This window comes from Salmo salar, chromosome ssa05 (genome assembly GCF_905237065.1).
Source record: "Salmo salar chromosome ssa05, Ssal_v3.1, whole genome shotgun sequence".
Classification (NCBI taxonomy): domain Eukaryota; kingdom Metazoa; phylum Chordata; class Actinopteri; order Salmoniformes; family Salmonidae; genus Salmo; species Salmo salar.
Window position 1 is genome coordinate 21579344 of NC_059446.1, and position 20237 is coordinate 21599580.

The window sequence follows — 20237 nt, forward strand, 5'->3', positions numbered from 1 at the left end:
CTATGCATAGATAATAACAGAGAGTAGCAGTGGTGTATAAGGGGGGGGGGCAATGCAAATAGTCTAGGTTGTCATTTGATTAATGTTCAGGAGTCTTATGGCTTGGGGGTAGAAGCTGTTTAGAAGCCTCTTGGACCTAGACTTGGCCATTCGGTACCGCTTGCTGTGCGGTAGCAGAGAGAACAGTCTGACAATTTTTAGTGCCTTCCTCTGACATCGCCTGGTATAGAGGTCCTGGGTGGCAGGAAGCTTTGCCCCAGTGATGTACTGGGCCGTACGCACTACCCTCTGTAGTGCCTTGTGGTCGGAGGCGGAGCGCTTGCCATACCAGGCACGTATAGTATAGTTATGGTTGTTAATTGGACTGGTAGCTCTAGCTACACACAATATAGTTGTCGTTGTCAGAGCTGTGTGTGTTCTGAAGTAGGGAGCTAAGCTAACTAATGTGATTGGCAGTGCTATTGGTGCTCAATCGTAAGGGCTCTTTTACAGAGGGTAATTTAAGTCTGAGGGGAAATTGGATGGAGTGGATACATTCAAATAATGAGTGGTCTCTAACCTAGATTCCATCAATATCTGTGACTGCTACAATCGAGGAAATGGAAAGGATAGTGAGAGGCTAACTCTACTAGTTGAGACTGACTCATTGATGACCTAATCACAATAGCACTGTGAGGCACTATGCTAATGGTTTCACTGAATACATTTTTAGGCCTACTTCATATGCATATTTGCATGCATGTTTGTTTTGTTCTACAAGTATCACGGAATAAAAGTGTTTGCATTGGCTGAAAGGTCAGGGGAAATTCCAGAAAATGAAAGTGCGTCATGAGGAACCACCACCCTTGATCAGGAGCATATCTTCTAAATACTTTGTGTGGTTAACATGTCTAGCCTCTATGGGTGGCGTTGTCCTCTAACTAACACACGTGCATTATTAGTAAACACTTTACTATGACAACGCATTGCGTAAACACATTACTATCAGAATGTATTATAGGTAAACACTTTACTATGAGAACAATTGATGAGTAAACATTTTTAATTAACAGATGATCTCATACTGCATCTCTCAATTAGGCCTACATTACATTACGAGCTGCGTGTGTAGGCTACTACAATTCCAGCACATTACTATGGTTGGCTATATAACTACTTTAACTAGGCCATCATTTCCTCATGGATATTGTCAATGAAAATGTACAACATAAACCCCACTGCTTATTATATTTTCACTCGTCCCATCTGTTTGAAATGTTACTGTGCGTTTGCCTACTCTGCGGGTGTGTTTGCAAAAGGGGTTTGTCACCTTAGCCCTTATCTCTCTAAATGGTATTGTGCAGACAGTCAACCTAAACCTATGCAACACATTTCAGTTTGAATTAAAAGCAAATAGAAATGGACCTGTAGGCGTGTTACAAGTTAACGTATTTTTGCCAAGACCGTGCTTTTAGCCCAGGAATGTGTATTTAACCAACGGCCCCAACTGCAGCCAAACTTTCCTTTTAAACATCTTGACCTAGTCAGATTTGAATTGCTCTCAGCTCTTTTGCATGTGTACCTTAGCTGTACCAGACACCAAAACTCCAGTATCCATGAATGCGTGCTGGTTCTTCATATTGAAAGCGTTGTTCCCCAGTAACCATAAACACCGGTTCTTCATATTGAAAACAGTGTTCTATCTCCAAGAATGTAAATGTGATACATTTTGGATCTCAGAACAGAGCAGTAGCACTTCTTTGATGGAAGTCACATGCTCCTGTTGAGTGATCTTGGGGCTCTTGTCTGTGTTAAGACTGAGCGCCTTAGATCAAGGTTATTAGTCCTAATGTGTGCTGCTGGGAGAGCTAGGCACAATCCCTACTTGTTGAACATGTCAACAAATGGTAGTTCTGTGGTGATGGCTCACCGACCTTTAAGCGTTGACGGTAAACTTCCTGCTTTTGACTTACAACTTATTTTGTGTAGAAATAATTAAATTGGGTCACCTAAAGTAGTACTCTCTATATAACCATAGAGTAAGTATATGAATGGGCTACATTCAAATGTTTTCATTTTACAGGTAATAGTGAACATTGTCAATGGCAGGCTTACTTACGGTGCATTCGAAAGTATTCAGACCCTTTCCCAATTTCCACATTTTGTTACGTTAGACTTATTTTAAAATGGATTAAATTAATAATAATCCTAAATCTACACACACTAACCCATAATGGCAAAGTGAAAATAGGTTTTTAGAAATGTTTGCAAATTTTATAAAAAACAGATACCTTATCTACGTAGGTATTAAAACCCTTTGCTATGGGACTCGAAGTTGCGCTCAGGTGCATCCTGTTTCCATTGATCATCCTTGATGTTTATACAACTTGATTGGAGTCCACCTGTGGTAAATTCAATTGATTGGACATGATTAGGAAAAGCACACACCTGTCTATATACGGTCCCACAGTTGACAATGCATGTCAGAGCAAAAACCAAGCCATGAGATCGAAGTAATTGGCCGTTGAGCTCTGAGACAGAATTGTGTTGAGGCACAGATCTGGTGAAGGGTACCAAAAAATGTATGCAGCATTAAAGGTCTCCAAGAACACAGTGGCCTACATCATTCTTAAATGGAAGAAGTTTGGAACCACCAAAACTCTTCCTAGAGCTGGCCACCCGGGGAAACTGAGAAATCGGAGGAGAACGGCCTTGGTTAGGGAGGCGACCAAGAACCCGATGGTCACTCTTAACAGAGATCCAGTGTTCCTTTGTGGAGATGGGAGAACCTTCCAGAAGGACAACCATCTCTGCAGCACTCCACCATTCAGGCCTTTTATGGTAGAGACGGCCTGCTTGGAGTTTGCCTAAAGACACTAAGATTCTCTGGTCTGATGAAACTAAGTTTGAACTCTTTGGCGTGAATGCCAAGCGTCACGTCTGGAGGAAACCTGGCACCATCCTTACAGCGAAGCATGGTGGTGGCAGCATCATGTTGTGGGGATGTTTTCAGCAGCAGGGACTGGGAGACTAATCAGGTTGAGGGAAAGATGAACGGAGCAAAGTACAGAGATTCTTGATGAAAACCTTTTCCACAACGCTCAGGACCTCAGACTTGGTTGAAGGACAGCAGGACAACGACCCTAAGCACACAGCCAATACAACACAGGAGTGGCTTCGGGACTAGTCTCTGAATATCCTTGAGTGGCCCAGCCAGAGCCCGGACTTGAACCCGATCAAACATCTCTGGAGAGACCTGAAAATAGCTGTGCAGGGACGCTCCCTATCCAACCTGACAGAGCTTGAGAGGGTCTGCAAAGAAGAACGAGAGAAACTCCCCAAATATACAGCTGTGTCAAGCTTGTAGCGTCATACCCAAGAAGACTCAAGGCTGCCAAAGGTGCTTCAACAAAGTACTGAATAAAGGGTCTGAATACTTATCTAAATGTGATATTTCCATTTATTTTTTTGTTAAAAACCTGTTTTATTATGGGGTATTGTGTGTACAGTTGTGGCCAAAAGTTTGAGGTTGACACAAATATTAATTTTCACAAAGTTTGCTGCTTCAGTGTCTAGATATTTTTGTCAGATGTTACTATGGAATACGGAAGTATAATTACAATCATTTCATAAGTGTCAAAGGCTTTTATTGACAATTACATGAAGTTGATGCAAAGAGTCAATATTGTCAGTGTTGACCCTTCTTTTTATAGATCTCTGCAATCCGCCCTGGCATGCTGTCAATAAACTTCTGGGCCACATCCTGACTGATGGCAGCCCATTCTTGCATAATCAATGCTTGGAGTTGGTCAGAATTTGTGGGTTTTTGTTTGTCCACCCGCCTCTTGAGGATTGACCACAAGTTCTCAATGGGATTAAGGTCTGGGGAGTTTCCTGGCCATGGACCCAAAATATCGATGTTTTGTTCCCCGAGCCACTTAGTTATCACTTTTGCCTTATGGCAAGGTGCTCCATCATGCTGGAAAACGCATTGTTCATCACCAAACTGTTCCTGGATGGTTGGGAGAAGTTGCTCTCAGAGGATGTGTTGGTACCATTATTAATGGCTGTGTTCTTAGGAAGAATTGTGAGTGAGCCCACTCCCTTGGCTGAGAAGCAACCCCACACATGAATGGTCTCAGGATGCTTTACTGTTGGCATGACACAGGACTGATGGTAGCGCTCACCTTGTCTTCTCCTGACAAGCTTTTTACTGGATGCCCCAAACAATCGTAAAGGGGATTCATCAGAGAAAATGACTTTACCCTAGTCCTCAGCAGTCCAATCCCTGTACCTTTTGCAGAATATCAGTCTGACCCTGATGTTTTTCCTGGAGAGAAGTGGCTTCTTTGCTCCCCTTCTTGACACAGGCCATCCTCCAAGTCTTCGCCTCACAGATGCACTCACACCTGCCTGCTGCCAATCCTGAGCAAGCTCTGTACTGGTGGTGACCCGATCCCGCAGCTGAATCAACTTTAGGAGACGGTCCTGGCGCTTGCTGGACTTTCTTGGGCGCCCTGAAGCCTTCTTCACAACAATTGAACCGCTCTCCTTGATGTTCTTGATGATCCAATAAATGGTTGATTTAGGTGCAATCTTACTGGCAGCAATATCCTTGCCTGTGAAGCCCATTTTGTGCAAAGCAATGATGACGGCACGTGTTTCCTTGCAGGTAACCATGTTTGACAGAGGAAGAACAATGATTCCAAGCACCACCCTCCTTTTGACGCTTCCAGTCTGAGTTCGAATAACAATCAGCATGACAGAGTGATCTCCAGCCTTGTCCTCGTGAACACTCGCACCTGTGTTAACGAGAGAATCACTGACATGTCAGCTGGTCCTTTTGTGGCAGGGCTGAAATGCAGTGGAAATGTTTTTAGGGGATTCAGTTCATTTGCATGGCAAAGGGACATTGCAATTAATCGAATCACTCTTCATAACATTCTGGAGTGTATGCAAATTGCCATCATAGATTCTGAGGCAGCAGACTTTGTGAAAATAAATGTTCGTCATTCTCAAAACTTTTGGCCACGACTGTAGATTGAGGAATACGACTATTTAATCCATTTTAGAATAAGGCTGTAACGTAACAAAATGTGGAAAAAGTCAAAGGGTCTGAATACTTTCTGAATGCACTGTAGATTAGCATTACACTCCTGGCAATGGCAGGCCTGTATAGACTAACTTCCTCATTTCGGCTACACTTTTGACTGTTGCCTCATGCCGAGTTATATTATTCTCACTCCCGTCATCTGGAACTAGCAGGCATGGATCTCCTGCCTGCACATCTCTAGAGTTAGCTGTTACCATAGAGACTGCAGCAGATTCAAAGTAGATACGATCGAGCTTATGTATCCAGCATGCCAGCTGAACGTTACTGTAGACAAGTCTGCTCAGGAAATACCCAACTCCGATCAAGTAGGCTTCCCAGCAGGAACTCAAAGCCAGAAAAAACCCTAGATTGAAATGTGAGAGAGATTTGTGTGATTAGGTCCCTGACTTTTTAACCTCTTGAGCTGACAGCCTTGGAGCGATGTTTTCCTATATTTGTTATGCCAGATAAAATAAAATATAGAGAGGGCCATAAAGAATAGACTAGGAAATTCTTAAATCCACAGAAAGCTTGGGAGCTGTAGAATACAGTGGGCTGGACCATATTTGTGAGACTTAATGAAATGGCACTGCACAGGTGCAAATACAACACAAAAATATTATATTTTTCTATAAAAAACCTTGACTATCAAATAAATTATATCAATTATTCATGTGAATGAATAAAGCATTTCACTCTTTTTATCCTTTACAAATATTATTTCAAACAGAGGGTTCATGACTTGACACAAAGGATTATTTGTGTTACACTGTTAAAAAAAAACATATTTTGGGGCACTCGTTCCTTTAATTTTGCTGAAGTGTATTGTTTGTCGGACATGGACAAACGATAAATCAACAACTCACAAGGCCCAGCCGCTTTGTTTGGTATTCTCCCCCCTGACTAGATGAGTAAAACGGTATCTTGCAGTTCAATTTACCTCACACGGAACTCTGTCTGAAGCTGTTGGCATCACATGAGCCTTTCTTAGCCTATTAACATTTAGCAGGGCTCTTATGAAACGAAGTTGTGAAGTTTAATACACACCATTGGGAGCACTGCGTTGAGCTGAAACCAGCCATATGTCAGACTAATATGTTGGTTTTAATCAACAAACTTTTTTTGTGGAAGTGGAACTGATAGCGTTTTAAATAGTTTGTTTCATATCGGCAAAGTATTATAATATCAAATCCCCAGTTAATGGTACAAAACAAACTTCAGGTTTTAAAAATAGGTTCAATTTTACATTCCATGATGTACACTAGGGCATTGTTGGCAGAATAGATGGATGCAGTTCAATGCATGATGAATATAATTTACCAATACATTTTTGGTAGTCCAAGAAATATTACTATCAGGTTGTAAATCACAGCTGGTCTGGTACATTGTTTGCTAACTCCAGCCATTCAGGATGCACTGTTTGTTTCAATGACTCAATATTTTTAACAAAAATGGACGAATGTAGCTTACCTACACTGAACAAAATTATAAATGCAACATGTGAAGTGTTGGTTTCATGAGCTGAAATAAAATGTTCCATACACACACAAAGCTTGTCTCTCAAATGTTGTGCACAAATTTTGTTTTCGTCCCTGTTATTGAGCATTTGTCCTTTGCCAAAATAATCCATCCATGTGACAGGTGTGGCATATCAAGAAGCTGATTAAACAGAATTATCATTACACAGGTGCGCCTTGTGCTAGGGACAATAAAAGGCCACATTTTAGAGATTTTTGCAATATGTCCAACTGGTCTCACAACTGTATGGTGTGTGTGTGTGTGTGTGTGTGTGTGCTAACGGTTTGCTGATTGTCAATGTTGTGAACAGAGTGCCCCATGGTGGGGTTATGGTATGGGCAGGCATAAGTTACAGACGACAAACACAATTGCATTTTCTCAATGGCAATTTTAATGCACAGAGCTACCATGATGAGATCCTTAGGCCCATTGTCGTGCCATTTCATCCACCGCCATCACCTCATATTTCAGCATGATAATGCACGGCCCAATATTTAAGGATCTGTTCACAATTTCTGGAAGCTGAAAATGTCCCAGTTCTTCCAGGGCCTGCATACTCACCAGAAGTGTTACCCATTGAGATCAGGCCTGGGCAAAGGCCGGCCCATATACGGCCCGCAACCTGATACAATACGGCCCGCGGAATCATGCTCAGATCACATGAAGAGCTTGCGATAGTAATGTTTTGAAAACGTATTTGTTATTCAAATGAAAAGCCCAATGAATACTCGCCTTTGTGTAATGATTTAACTCCCACTGCTTGTGTGACATTTATTTTGAAGGCACGTATAAATATCAACTGCACGAGGACAGACAGTGACTGACAGGCTGTCACACATCACAGTTACAAATAGTAGCTAGCTAGAAATTGCTCAAAAATGAGTTGAAAAGGAAAGTAGACAATGAATGTAGGGTGCTCCAGCAAGAGTGGACATCAAAATATTTCTTTGAGGTATCAGGGAAAGCTGTGTGCTTAGTGTGCAAAGAAAGCATCACTGTCTTGAAAGACTACAACCCGTCCCGACACTTCCAGACGAAGCATGCAGAGAAATATAGGAATGTCTTCTGAGCAGAGGGCAAGTGCATCGATAGAGTTGCATTCTCAGTTGCAAAAGCAGCAAGCAAGGACTTTTCACAAAACTGCATTCCGCAAACGACGGAATTGCGAGAACTAGCTATGTACTGTCCCACACAATTGCTAAACGTAGCAAGCCATTCGCTGAGGGCGAATTAATTTAAAGAATGTTTAATTGACTCTTCAGCAATACTTTGCCTCGACAAGAAAGAGCTGTTTGAAATATTTCCCTGTTAAAACGAACAGTGACACAGCATGTTGAGGACATCGCAGAGAATATGGAACAACAGTTGAAAGACATTTCTCCTTGGCCCTGGATGAGAGCAGTGATGCACGTGACACGGCGCAGTTGTTGATATTCTTACGAGGCATAACCCCAGACTTTGAAATTACAGAGGAGCTTGCTTCAGTACAGTCAATGAAGCGCATAACCACAGGGAAATATGTATTGGAGGTTAATAAGTGTGTGGCAAAGCTGGGACTGAATTTTGAAAAGTTATCCAGTGTGACCACTGATGGGTGCCCAAACTTTGGCCTTTTGAAAAGGACACAAGATCAAGTAGCTGAGCTGAACCCAAATCAGAAAATGATTTTCCTGCATTGCATTATTCATCAGGAGGTGCTCTGTAAATGTGTTCTGAAAATGAGCCATGTTGTGGATAGTCACTAAAGTGGTAAACTTCATATGAGCATATCTTTAAACCACAGGCACTTTGTCTCACTGTTGGACGAGACAGTTGGGTCATGCAGATCTCCCCTACCACACAAACGTGAGATGGCTGAGTTTGGGGAAGATGCTTAAAAGAGTGTGAACAGACATTTTCAGTGATGAAATATAAGTCAAGGCACAGATCATCTCTTACTGACTCACTTCTCAGCAATCCTGCGCATAGCGATGTCAGAAACTATACATGACTTCACTGCTCTAGTCAATGCCCATCAGAGACTCCTCACACTGATTGAGTAGTTTAAATGTAATGTTGAGCTCTCTTGTGTTTTTGTGCATACCCGTTAACAAGAGTTCTGTCCATGGTGCTGAATGCACATTATACTTTTCCCTCCGTGTAGTTTATTGGATGTTTAATAATGAAAATATCAACCAAAAGGAGAACATGGATATGGTTTATTTCTGTGCATGTAAAATAAGTAGCATATCTGAATGTGATTTACAGTAGATATATCTGTCAACACAGTCATACACATGATGTATAATCCTGTAATTTCATTCTGGCCAACAATGGCAAAAATATATTCTAATGTGGCCCTCCAAGGAAAATAATTGCCCAGGCCTGCTCTAGATCGATGTGTATGACTGCGTGTTCCAGTTCCTGCTAATATCCAGCAACTTCGCACAGCCATTGAAGATGAATGGGACAACATTACACAGGCCACAATCAACAGCCTGATCAACTTTATGCAAAGATGCCGCGCTGCATGAGACAAATGGTTGTCACACACCTTTTGTTTTAAAGGTATCTGTGACCAGCAGATGCATATCTGTATTCCCAGTCATATGAAATCCATAGACTAGGACCTAATGAATGTATTTTAATTGACTGATTTCCTTATATGAACTGTAACTCAGTAAAAAGTAAGAATTTGTTGCATGTTGCCTTTTTATTTTTGTTCAGTATATTTGTGTAGCTTTTTATTAAGCAAGCTGCGGGGAGGATGTCATGTCATTTGATGAGTGGGTGAGTGGTTTATAGAAGCAATTACCCACATGTCATCTCCTCATTGGTTATACCCACATGGGTGACTGAAAGACGAAATAGGTCGGTGGCGGTAATGCACCTAATTTATGAAATTTGCGAATCGCAATATAAAGTCAAGAGAAGAAAAAGCCTGGAAGGAGGAGAGATGACTAGAAATTATTCGGTTGACCGTTTTATGTGTGGATTAATTGGTGGAGTAGAGGACCTTCTTCTTCTGCATTTCAGGTAAAATAACAACTCAATGTTTATATCCCAGGACACATTAGCTAGCAACAGCAAGTTTGCTAAATAGAACAAATTAGCTAGCAAGTGCAAGCTAGCTAGCTAAATTTCCATAAATGTTTAATGCTTTTTGATCTGTCCCCAAATTGATATAAATAGTTGAGTTTGTTTTCATATATTAACCTGCGTGTCGTGATCACGTTTGGTGTGGGGGAACAAAATACATTTATGCACGATGGCGCATGCGCACAGCCGGTTTGGGTTCCGTGTAAGCGTAATCAGGTGCGCGTCCTTACGCAACATTGACATGAGTGCTCCAAACAAATGACAATAACTAAATTGAATTTACAAAACTCGTAAATGGAATGAAATTAACAATAACTTGCATAGGTTGTCCGCACTGCAAACAATGTGTCCACTTTGACAATGAGAACAGTAAAAGGAATATTTCTAGATTGACATAAATGACCAAGGAAGTTGGTGTTTTATACAGGATGTACTGCACCCACCTTCCGTCAACTAATCATGTCAATGCTGAGCTATGCAGAGACCTCCGCATTGTTATAACATCTGGGAGACGCATGGCGATGCTGTATGGAGCTCGAAATGTTGCATCTGCATGACTCCGGAGGCTCCATAATTGCGTCACACCCTCCATATGGAGCCTCCGAACACAAATCCAGATCAAGCATAAATTGGCTTTTAGTCTAGGCCTCCACAATGGATTAGTTCACTGAAATAGGTCTCTCTTGCTCTCGATATATACAGTACCGGTCAAAAGTTAGTAAACATCTACTCATTCAAGGGTTTTTCTTTATTTTTACTATTTTGTACGTTGTAGAATAATAGTGAAGACATCGAAACTATGAAATAACACATATGGAATTATGTAGTAACCAAAAAAGTGTTAAACAAAATATATTTTACATTTGAGTTTCTTGAAACTATCCACACTTTGACTTGATGACAGCTTTGCACACTTGGCATTCTCTCAACTAGCTTCACCTGGAATGCTTTTCCAACAGTCTTGAAGGAGTTCCCACATATGCTGAGCACTTGTTGGCTGCTTTTCCTTCACTCTGCAGTCCAACTCAATTGGGTTGAGGTCGGGTGATTGTGGAGGCCAGGTTATCTTAAGTAGCTCCATCACTCTCCTTCTTGGTCAATTAGCCCTTACACAGCCTGGAGGTGTGTTGGGTCATTGTCCTGTTGAAAAACAAATTATAGTCCCACTAAGCGCAAACCAGATGGGATGCGGTGTTGTGGTGGCCATGCTGGCCTTGAATTCTCAATAATTTACTGACAGTGTCACCAGCAAAGCACCATCACACCTCCTCCTCCATGCTTCACGGTGGGAACCACACATGCGGAGATCATCTGTTCACCTACTCTGCGTCTCACAAAGACACGGTGGTTGAACCCAACAATCTCACTTCCGACCAAGGGACAGATTTCCACCGGTCTAATGTCCATTGCTTGTGTTTCTTGGCCCAAGAAAGTCTCTTCTTCTCATGGGTGTCCTTTAGTAGTGGTTTCATTGCAGCAATTCAACCATGAAGGCCTGATTCACACAGTCTCTTCTGAACAGTTGATGTTGAGACGTATCTGTTACTTGAAGCATTTTTTGGGCTACAATTTCTGAGGCTTGTAACTATAATGAACTTATCCTCTGCAGCAGAGGTAACTCTGGGTCTTCCTTTCCTGTGGAGGTCCTCATGAGTGCCAGTTTCATCATAGGGCTTGATGGTTTTTGCGACTGCATTTGAAGAAACATTCAAAGTTCTTGAATATTTGTTGCCATAATATGGACTTGGTCTTTTACCAAATAGGGCTATCTTCTGTATAACAAACCTACCTTGTCACAACACAAGTGATTGGCTCAAACACATTAAGGAAAGAAATCCCACAAATTAACTTAACAAGGCACACCTGTTAATTGAAATGAATTCCAGGTGACTACCTGAAGCTGGTTGAGAGAAAGCCAATAATGTGCAAAGCTGTCAAGGCAAAGGGTGGCTACTATGAAGAATCTCAAATATGAAATATATTTTGATTTGTTTAACACTTTTTAGGTTACTACATGATTCCATATGTTATTTCATTGATGTCTTCTCTATCAATCTACAATGTAGTAAAAATAAAAACCCTTGAATGAGTAGGTGTGTCCAAACTTGACGTGTGTGTGTGTGTGTGCTACTGCTCAACAAAAAATATCTGTCGACCTATAGACCAGTCGACTAATTGGGGTCAGCCCGAGTTAGCATATCTCTTGTTTCAATCAAATATATCTGGCGTCGATCAAATGGGCAGGTAAGTTCCCACTCAGTTGTCAAAAGGTGGGTTGGGACAAGCATTCATTGTCAGGCAAACTATAAGCTGAGAAGGGCGAGCAGGCTACTATTCCCCATCTTTTATCAATGCCATTTTTTACGGCCAACTCTAAGCTGAGAAGGTTTGAGAGGGTATATCTAATGTTCCCTCACTCTTGCTCACATTAGTTGTTGATGTTGTTAATGTGCATAGGCAACAGAGACACAGCCTATCTGTTCGTGGTTGTTTGAGCAATAGCAATGTAAAGTTCCCAAATGTAAGAGGACTCCCGTGGTATTTACATATTTGCAGAAATCCATTGAGGTGGATTTTGTGGAACTCTTTCTAATGATCCAGAGAAGAAAGACCCCGAGTTACCTCTGCTGCAGAGGATAGGTTCATTATAGTTACCAGCCTCAGAAATTGCAGCCAAAAATAATGCCATCTTGAATCCAAGATGGCGTTGCAGTCAGACGTCTTTGTCCTGCCGTGTCCCTTGTATATATCTTTTTACATCTTTTCTTCGCATGTCTTCAAATGTTTTTCTGGGCCTCAACTTCTAAATACTCTCCTGCAACCCGCCTCACCCAATGTGGCGTGGATCTGTTTTTTTTTATTTTCTAAAGTATTTCTATTTACTTCGGATCTGGAATCCCTCAACTGAAGCTAGCCAGCTAACTACCTACCAGCTATCAGATAGCAAACCATTGCTAGTGGTCATCAGCTAACCTTTAGCTCGGAAAGCTCTCGCCAGTTCGAACAACGTGACTCAAACCAGAGCATAACGGACCTATTTAATATTTTATATATTTTTTTCCCCCATATCCCCGGATTCCTACCGCAAACTCTGAACATTTTAATCTGGATCTTTGCAACTATCTAACCGCAATCCCGGGTGACTACTGGCTAGCGTTTCCATCCCGGAGCAAGCACCAATTAGCCTGAAACTAGCTCGGCCAGGGCTCCTGTGCTACAAACTCCTGGGCTACAATATCCGGACCTCTTCTACTGCCGTTACGGGGCACGGAACCCCGCCGATCTTCTACGACTGGAATACCGACATAATCTGCCCGAGGATTCCAACAGGCCCCTCAGGCGCGATGTCTGCTGAAGGCCCATTCTGCTAACCGGCCTGCTAGCTATCTAGAGCTACATGGAACCCTACTAATTCCACGACTGGTCTATCGACGTCACCGCACGAAGAGGCAAAAACAAGCTTACCCCCATTGCGACGTCCCCCAAAGGCTAACTTGCTAGCTCCGGTCTGCCAACTGCTTGCTTGCCAGCCCCGGTCTACTAATTGCTAGCTTGTTTAGCCCCGGCCTACTAACTGTTAGCTTGTTAACATCGGCCTGCTAACGGTCTGAATCGCCGTGTCCCCAGTCAGCCCAACCAGTCACTGGACCCATATGTTCACTTGGCTACGCATTCCTCTCTCTAATTCAATATGCCTCGTCCATTACTGTCCTGGTTAGTGATTACTGTCATATTTCACTGTAGAGCCTCTAGCCCTGCTCAATATGCCTTAACCAACCATGTTGTTCCACCTCCTACATATGCCATGACATCACCTGGTTTAAACGTCTCCAGAGACTAAATCTCTCTCAATGCCTAGGTTTACCTCCAATGTACTAGCATCCTACCTTACATTTGTCTGTACACTATGCCTTGAATCTATGCTATCGTGCCCAGAAACCTGCTCCTTTTACTCTCTGTTCCAAACGTGCTAGACGGCCAGTTCGTATAGCCTTTAGCCGTACTCTTATCCTACTTCTCCTCTGTTCCTCTGGTGATGTGGAGGTTAATCCAGGTCTTGCAGTGCCTAGCTCCACTCCCACTCCCCAGGTGCTCTCATTTGTTGACTTCTGTAACCGTAAAAGCCTTGGTTTCATGCACATTAACATTAGAAGCCTACTCCCTAAGTTTGTTTTACTCACTGCTTTAGCACACTCTGCCAACCCGGATGTCTTAGCCGTGTCTGAATCCTGGCTTAGGAAAACCACCAAAAACCCTGAAATCTCCATCGCTAACTATAACATTTTCTGCAAAGATAGAACTGCCAAAGGGGGTGGTGTTGCAATCTACTGCAAAGATAGCCTGCAGAGTTCTGTATTACTATCCAAGTCTGTACCCAAACAATTCGAGCTTCTACTTCTAAAAATTCACCTTTCCAGAAACAAGTCTCTCACTGTTGCCGCTTGCTATAGACCACCCTCTGCCCCCAGCTGTGCCCTCCATACCATATGTGAATTGATTGCCCCCCCCCCATCTATCTTCTGAGCTCGTGCTACTAGGTGACCTAAACTGGGACATGCTTAACACCCCGGCCATCCTACAATCTAAGCTTGATGCCCTCAATCTCACACAAATTATCAATGAACCTACCAGGTACAACCCCAAATCCGTAAACACGGGCACCCTCATAGATGTCACCCTAACTAACTCGCCCTCCAAATACACCTCTGCTGTTTTCAATCAAGATCTCAGCGATCACTGCCTTATTGCCTGCATCCGTAATGGGTCTGCGACCAAACGACCACCCCTCATCACTGTCAAACGCTCCCTAAAACACTTCTGTGAGCAGGCCTTTCTAATCGACCTGGCCGGGGTATCCTGGAATGACATTGAGCTCATCCCGTCAGTAGATGATGCCTGGCTGTTCTTTAAAAGTGCCTTTCTCACCATCTTAAATAAGCATGCCCCACTCAAAAAATGTAGAATTAGGAATATATATAGTCCTTGGTTCACTCCACACCTGTCTGCCCTTGACCAGCACAAAAACATCCTGTGGCGTTCTGCATTAGCATCGAATAGCCCCCGTGATATGCCACTTTTCAGCGACGTTAGGAGCAAATCTACACAGGCAGTTAGAAAAGCTATCTTTTTCAAACAGAAATGTGCATCCTGTAGTGCAAACTCAAAAAAGTTCTGGGACACTGTAAAGTCCATGGAGAATCAGAGCACCTCCTCCCAGCTGCCCACTGCACTGAGGCTAGGAAACACTGTTCCCACTGATAAATTCACTAAATTGAGAATTTCAATAAGCATTTCTCTACGGCTGGCCATGCTTTCCACCTGGCTACCCCTACCCCGGTCAACTGCCCGGCACCCTCCACAGCATCCCGCCAAAGCCCCCACTATTTCTCCTTCACCCAAATCCAGATAGCTGATGTTCTGAAAGAGCTGCAAAATCTAGACCCATACAAATCAGCCGGGCTAGACAATCTGGACCCTCGCTTTCTAAAATTATCTGCTGAAATTGTTGCAACCCCTATTACTAGCCTGTTCAACTTCTCTTTCGTATCATCTGAGATTCCCAAAGATTGGAAAACTGCCGCGGTCACCCCCCTCTTCAAAGGGGGTGACACTCTAGACCCAAACTGCTACAGACCTATATCTATCCTACCCTGTCCTTCTAAGGTCTTCGAAAGCCAAGTTAACAAACAGATTACCGACCATTTCGAATCCCACCGTACCTTCTCCGCTATGCAATCAGGTTTCAGAGCTGGTCATAGGTGCACCTCAGCCACGCTCAAGGTCCTTAACGACATCATAACCGCCATCGATAAGAGACATTACTGTGCAGCCGTATTCATCAAATCAAAATCAAATCAAATCAAATTTATTTTTATATAGCCCTTCGTACATCAGCTGATATTCTCAAAGTGCTGTACAGAAACCCAGCCTAAAACCCCAAACAGCAAGCAAAGCATGTGAAAGAAGCACGGTGGCTAGGAAAAACTCCCTAGGAAAAACTCCCTAGAAAGGCCAAAAACCTAGGAAGAAACCTAGAGAGGAACCAGGCTATGAGGGGTGGCCAGTCCTCTTCTGGCTGTGCAGGGTGGATATTATAACAGAACATGGTCAAAATGTTAAAATGTTAAAATGTTCATAAATGACCAGCATGGTCAAATAATAATAATCATAGTAGTTGTCGAGGGTGCAACAAGCACGTCCGGTGAACAGGTCAGGGTTCCATAGCCGCAGGCAGAACAGTTGAAACTGGAGCAGCAGCACGGCCAGGTGGACTGGGGACAGCAAGGAGTCATCATACCAGGTAGTCCTGAGGCATGGTCCTAGGGCTCAGGTCCTCCGAGAGAAAGACAGAAAGAGAGAATTAGAGAGAGCATATTTAAATACACACAGGACACCGGATAAGACAAGAGAAATACTCCAGATGTAACAGACTGACCCTAGCCCCCCGACACATAAACTACTGCAGCATAAATACTGGAGGCTGAGACAGGAGGGATCAGAAGACACTGTGGCCCCATCCGATGATACCCCCGACTGTCAATCACCACATTCTTATTGGCAGACTCGACAGCCTTGGTTTCTCAAATGATTGCCTCGCATGGTTTACCAACTACTTCTCTGATAGAGTTCACTGTGTCAAATCGGAGGGCCTGTTGTCCGGACCTCTGGCAGTCTCAATGGGTGTGCCACAGGGTTCAATTCTCGGGCCGACTCTCTTCTCTGTATACATCAATGATGTTGCTCTTGCTGCTGGTGATTCTCTGATCCACCTCTACGCAGACGACACCATTCTGTATACTTCTGGCCCCTCTTTGGACACTGTGTTAACAAACCTCCAGACGAGCTTCAGTGCCACACAACTCTCTTTCCATGGCCTCCAACTGCTCTTAAACGCAGGTAAAACGAAATGCATGCTATTCAATCGATCACTGCTCGCCCGTCCAGCATCACTACTCTGGACGGCTCTGACTTAGAATACGTGGACAACTACAAATACCTGGGTGTCTGGTTAGACTGTAAACTCTCCTTCCAGACTCGCATTAAGCATCTCCAATCCAAATTTAAATCTAGAATCGGCTTCCTATATCGCAACAAAGCATCCTTCACTCATGCTGCCAAACACACCCTCGTAAAACTGACCATCCTACCGATCCTCGACTTCGGTGATGTCATCTATAAAATAGCCTCCAACACTCTACTCAACAAATTGGATGCAGTCTATCACAGTGCCATCCGTTTTGTCACCAAAGCCCCATACACTACCCACCATTGCGACCTGTACGCTCTCGTTGGTTGGCCCTCGCTTCATACTCCTCTCCAAACCCACTGGCTGCAGGTTATCTACAAGTCTCTCCTAGGTAAATGCCCCGCCTTATCTCAGCTCACTGGTCACCATAGCAACACCCACTTGCAGCACGTGCTCCAGCAGGTATATCTCACTGTTCACCCCCAAAGCCAATTCCTCTTTGGCTGCCTTTCCTTCCAGTTCTCTGCTGCCAATGACTGGAACGAACTGCAAAAATCTCTGAAGCTGGTGACTCATATCTCCCTCACTAGCTTTAAGCACCAGCTGTCAGAGCAGCTCACAGATCACTGCACCTGTGCATAGCCCATCTATCTACCTACCTCATCCCCATACTGTATTTACATTTTAGTCATTTTAGCAGACGCTCTTATCCAGAGCGACTTACAGTAGTGAATGCATACATTTCATGCATTTTATTTTTTGTACTGGCCCCCCCGTGGGAATTGAACCCACAACCCTGGCGTTGCACACACCATGCTGGCGTTGCAAACACCATGCTCTACCAACTGAGCCACAGGGAAGATAACTCCTTGTTGTTTGCACGTTCAGTAAGCTACTCCAAATGTAGGAAGCGCGCCGAAAATCTCACGACAAAAAGTTATATTTACCTTCGTTGAAACATGTAAAACATCAATCTTTAGGGCCTTTTTAACTTAGAACTTCAATAATATTCCAACCGGGCGATTCCAGTGTCTTGAAAAACGTTTTGGAACACAGCTACCTCATGTGATTTTGCATAATTGTGTCCTGTCATTCTCTCGGTCATCAGACTCCAGGAGGTCTTGTTCGCTCTCTGTTGACTGCAAAAGCCTGAAACACGTTCTAAAGACTGTTGACATCTGGTGGAATTCTTAGGAAGTGCAAATTGAACCCTAAGTCACTGTATACTGAATAGGCCCAGTCTTGAAAAACTACAATCCACTTCCTGGTTGGATTTTTTTCTCAGGTTTTTGCCTGCCATATGAGTTCTGTTATACTCAGACACCATTCAAACAGTTTTAGAAACTTCAGAATGTTTTCTATCCAAATCTACTAATATTATGCATATTCTAGTTTCTGAGCCAGAGTAGTAACCTGTTTTAAATTGGGTACGTTTTTAATCCGGCCGTGGAAATACTGCCCCCTAGCCCAGACAGGTTAAAGGTGTACCTGCAGCGTCTGATCCTCCTTAAAAAGGCACCCTGAAGGGACATTGTGTAAAGGGCATTTTATCTAGTCGTAATCCACTCTTCTGATTTCTGTAACACACACACACACACACACAGACAGACAGAGTGCCACCTGAACCCTGCAGAATGGATGACCCCGAGACACAGATTTACCTTCGACTCTGCCATCTGCTCTAAGAAAGCCTTGTTTGAAAATAAGCCCTGCCTGGACCAACCTTGTCATACTTTTTTTCCCCCTTCTGTGACCTTGTCCAAAAGTTCTCAGTGCCTTTCTTTGAGTCAACCTCAAATTTTCATCGAAATGGCCCCTTTTTAGCTTTGGTTCTATTCAGCACAGAGAACTGCCATTAACAAAATCTATACAAAGTACTGACTTTTGTGCCTTTTTTATACTACGTCTCACATTGCAAATACACTGACTAGAAGGTGACTCTATTAAACGAATGAAGCTATCTGGGTAAATCTGGTGCTGAAAAGACAATTTTGTACACGTAGGCAATGACTTGGGAAAATCTGTTTTTTGAATGCGTTTTCTTTTTCCTTTCTTCCCTCAGGGTACGAAAAGACAGAGGACACGGCAACCTCCGCAAAGACCTCCTTAGCTGACCAAGAAGATGCACGACTGATATTCCTCAATCAGCCACAGTTCACCAAGTTCTGCAGTAATCACGTCAGGTAAGATGTCTGTTCATTAGTTGGCCTATCATCCTCTTTGCTTACATAATGTTGAAAGACTAACTGTGGCGATACAATTTCCCACAGATTCCCTCCCTCTCGCAAAGATGGCATTGCACCTGTACTACCATTACTGTACTTCAATTCCGGCTCGCAAAGTTAGCATTTCCTTCTCATTTAGCTTCTCAAAGTATTGCCATACAAGACCGCTTCTATAGCTTGCCTTTCTCTGCCATTTTTACAAAGTTAACCACGATGACGTAGTGGTGTAGAGTTGACTTCAAAATAATTGATTCTTCGACTCTTGAAGGTCGACTCCTGATGTCAACTCCCATTTCTGAGTGTCAAGATTCGATTTAGCTAGGATTCGGCTCCTAACAGTTAATATTTTTGGAATGGAGGAGACTGATTAGTTGCCGTACTTCCAACACAATCACTCGCATCTTGCATAGCAAGCTAGTGAGGGACGGCAATCAAATGCTATATCGCACAATGGAAGGCTGTATCTTGTCTCAACTTCAGTAAAGCAGGGAATATCATGAATGAATAGGCAAAGATATTCTACACGCAACAGACCAAAGGCTGAACACACACTTGGATCATTAGCGAAGAGCAAGAGCAGGCGAGCCAGCGCGAGGGAGAGAGGAGGAGGCAGGAAGAAAGATTATCAAAACATTTTATCTCGCAATGTTTTGTCTTTCATGCCTCGCAAATTCACCACAGTAGTCTTTCATGCCTCGCACATTCACCACAGTAGCCTAAAGTTTGCCTCTTCCTCACTGGTTAGATTTAAATGACACAACTTTCGCCATGTCTTTACAACCTATCATCTAGTTACAGTGGGGGAAAAAAGTATTTGATACCCTGCTGATTTTGTACGTTTGCCCACTGACAAAGAAATTATCAGTCTATAATTTTAATGGTAGGTTTATTTGAACAGTGAGAGACAGAATAACAACAACAAAAAATCCAGAAAAATGCATGTCAAAAATGTTATAAATCGATTTGCATTTTAATGAGGGAAATAAGTATTTGGGCAAACGTACAAAACGTACAAAATCAGCAGGGGATCAAATACTTTTTTTCCCTCACTGTAGGCTATAACACGGAAAATAATATGTTTTGTGATAACTGCACCCCCTACAAAACATTGTTTTGCGGTTATGGATTTTTCTTCACGTTAAGGATCCCAACTTAGTTTTAACATTTTAAATGTTCACACCCCTACTAGAGAACAACTAGAGTTACTTACAGTATGTTACTCATCTCCTGCTAAATATAACATGACTCTGGATTTTTCATACATTTCCTCACACAATTCTCCAGAGCTGACCGGTGAGAAGAGCAATTCAAGTACGGCTGCATTTTATAATGTCAGATATTTTCTTGATCTGATGGATGATAAAACGTTGAGCTCCAT

The 20237-nt window shown here is 42.9% G+C and overlaps 1 protein-coding gene across 4 annotated transcripts in view; it reads left to right on the forward strand.

Moving 5' to 3' along the window:
* The window catches only part of atp8a1 (ATPase phospholipid transporting 8A1), a 210649-nt gene that overhangs the window by 42239 nt on the left and 148173 nt on the right, over positions 1-20237 (forward strand). For all 4 annotated transcript variants that reach the window (XM_014199121.2, XM_014199123.2, XM_014199122.2 and 1 more), the window contains exon 2: positions 18697-18817. In XM_014199121.2, coding sequence (XP_014054596.1) covers positions 18697-18817 — 121 coding nt within the window. The remainder of the gene's footprint in view (positions 1-18696; positions 18818-20237) is intronic.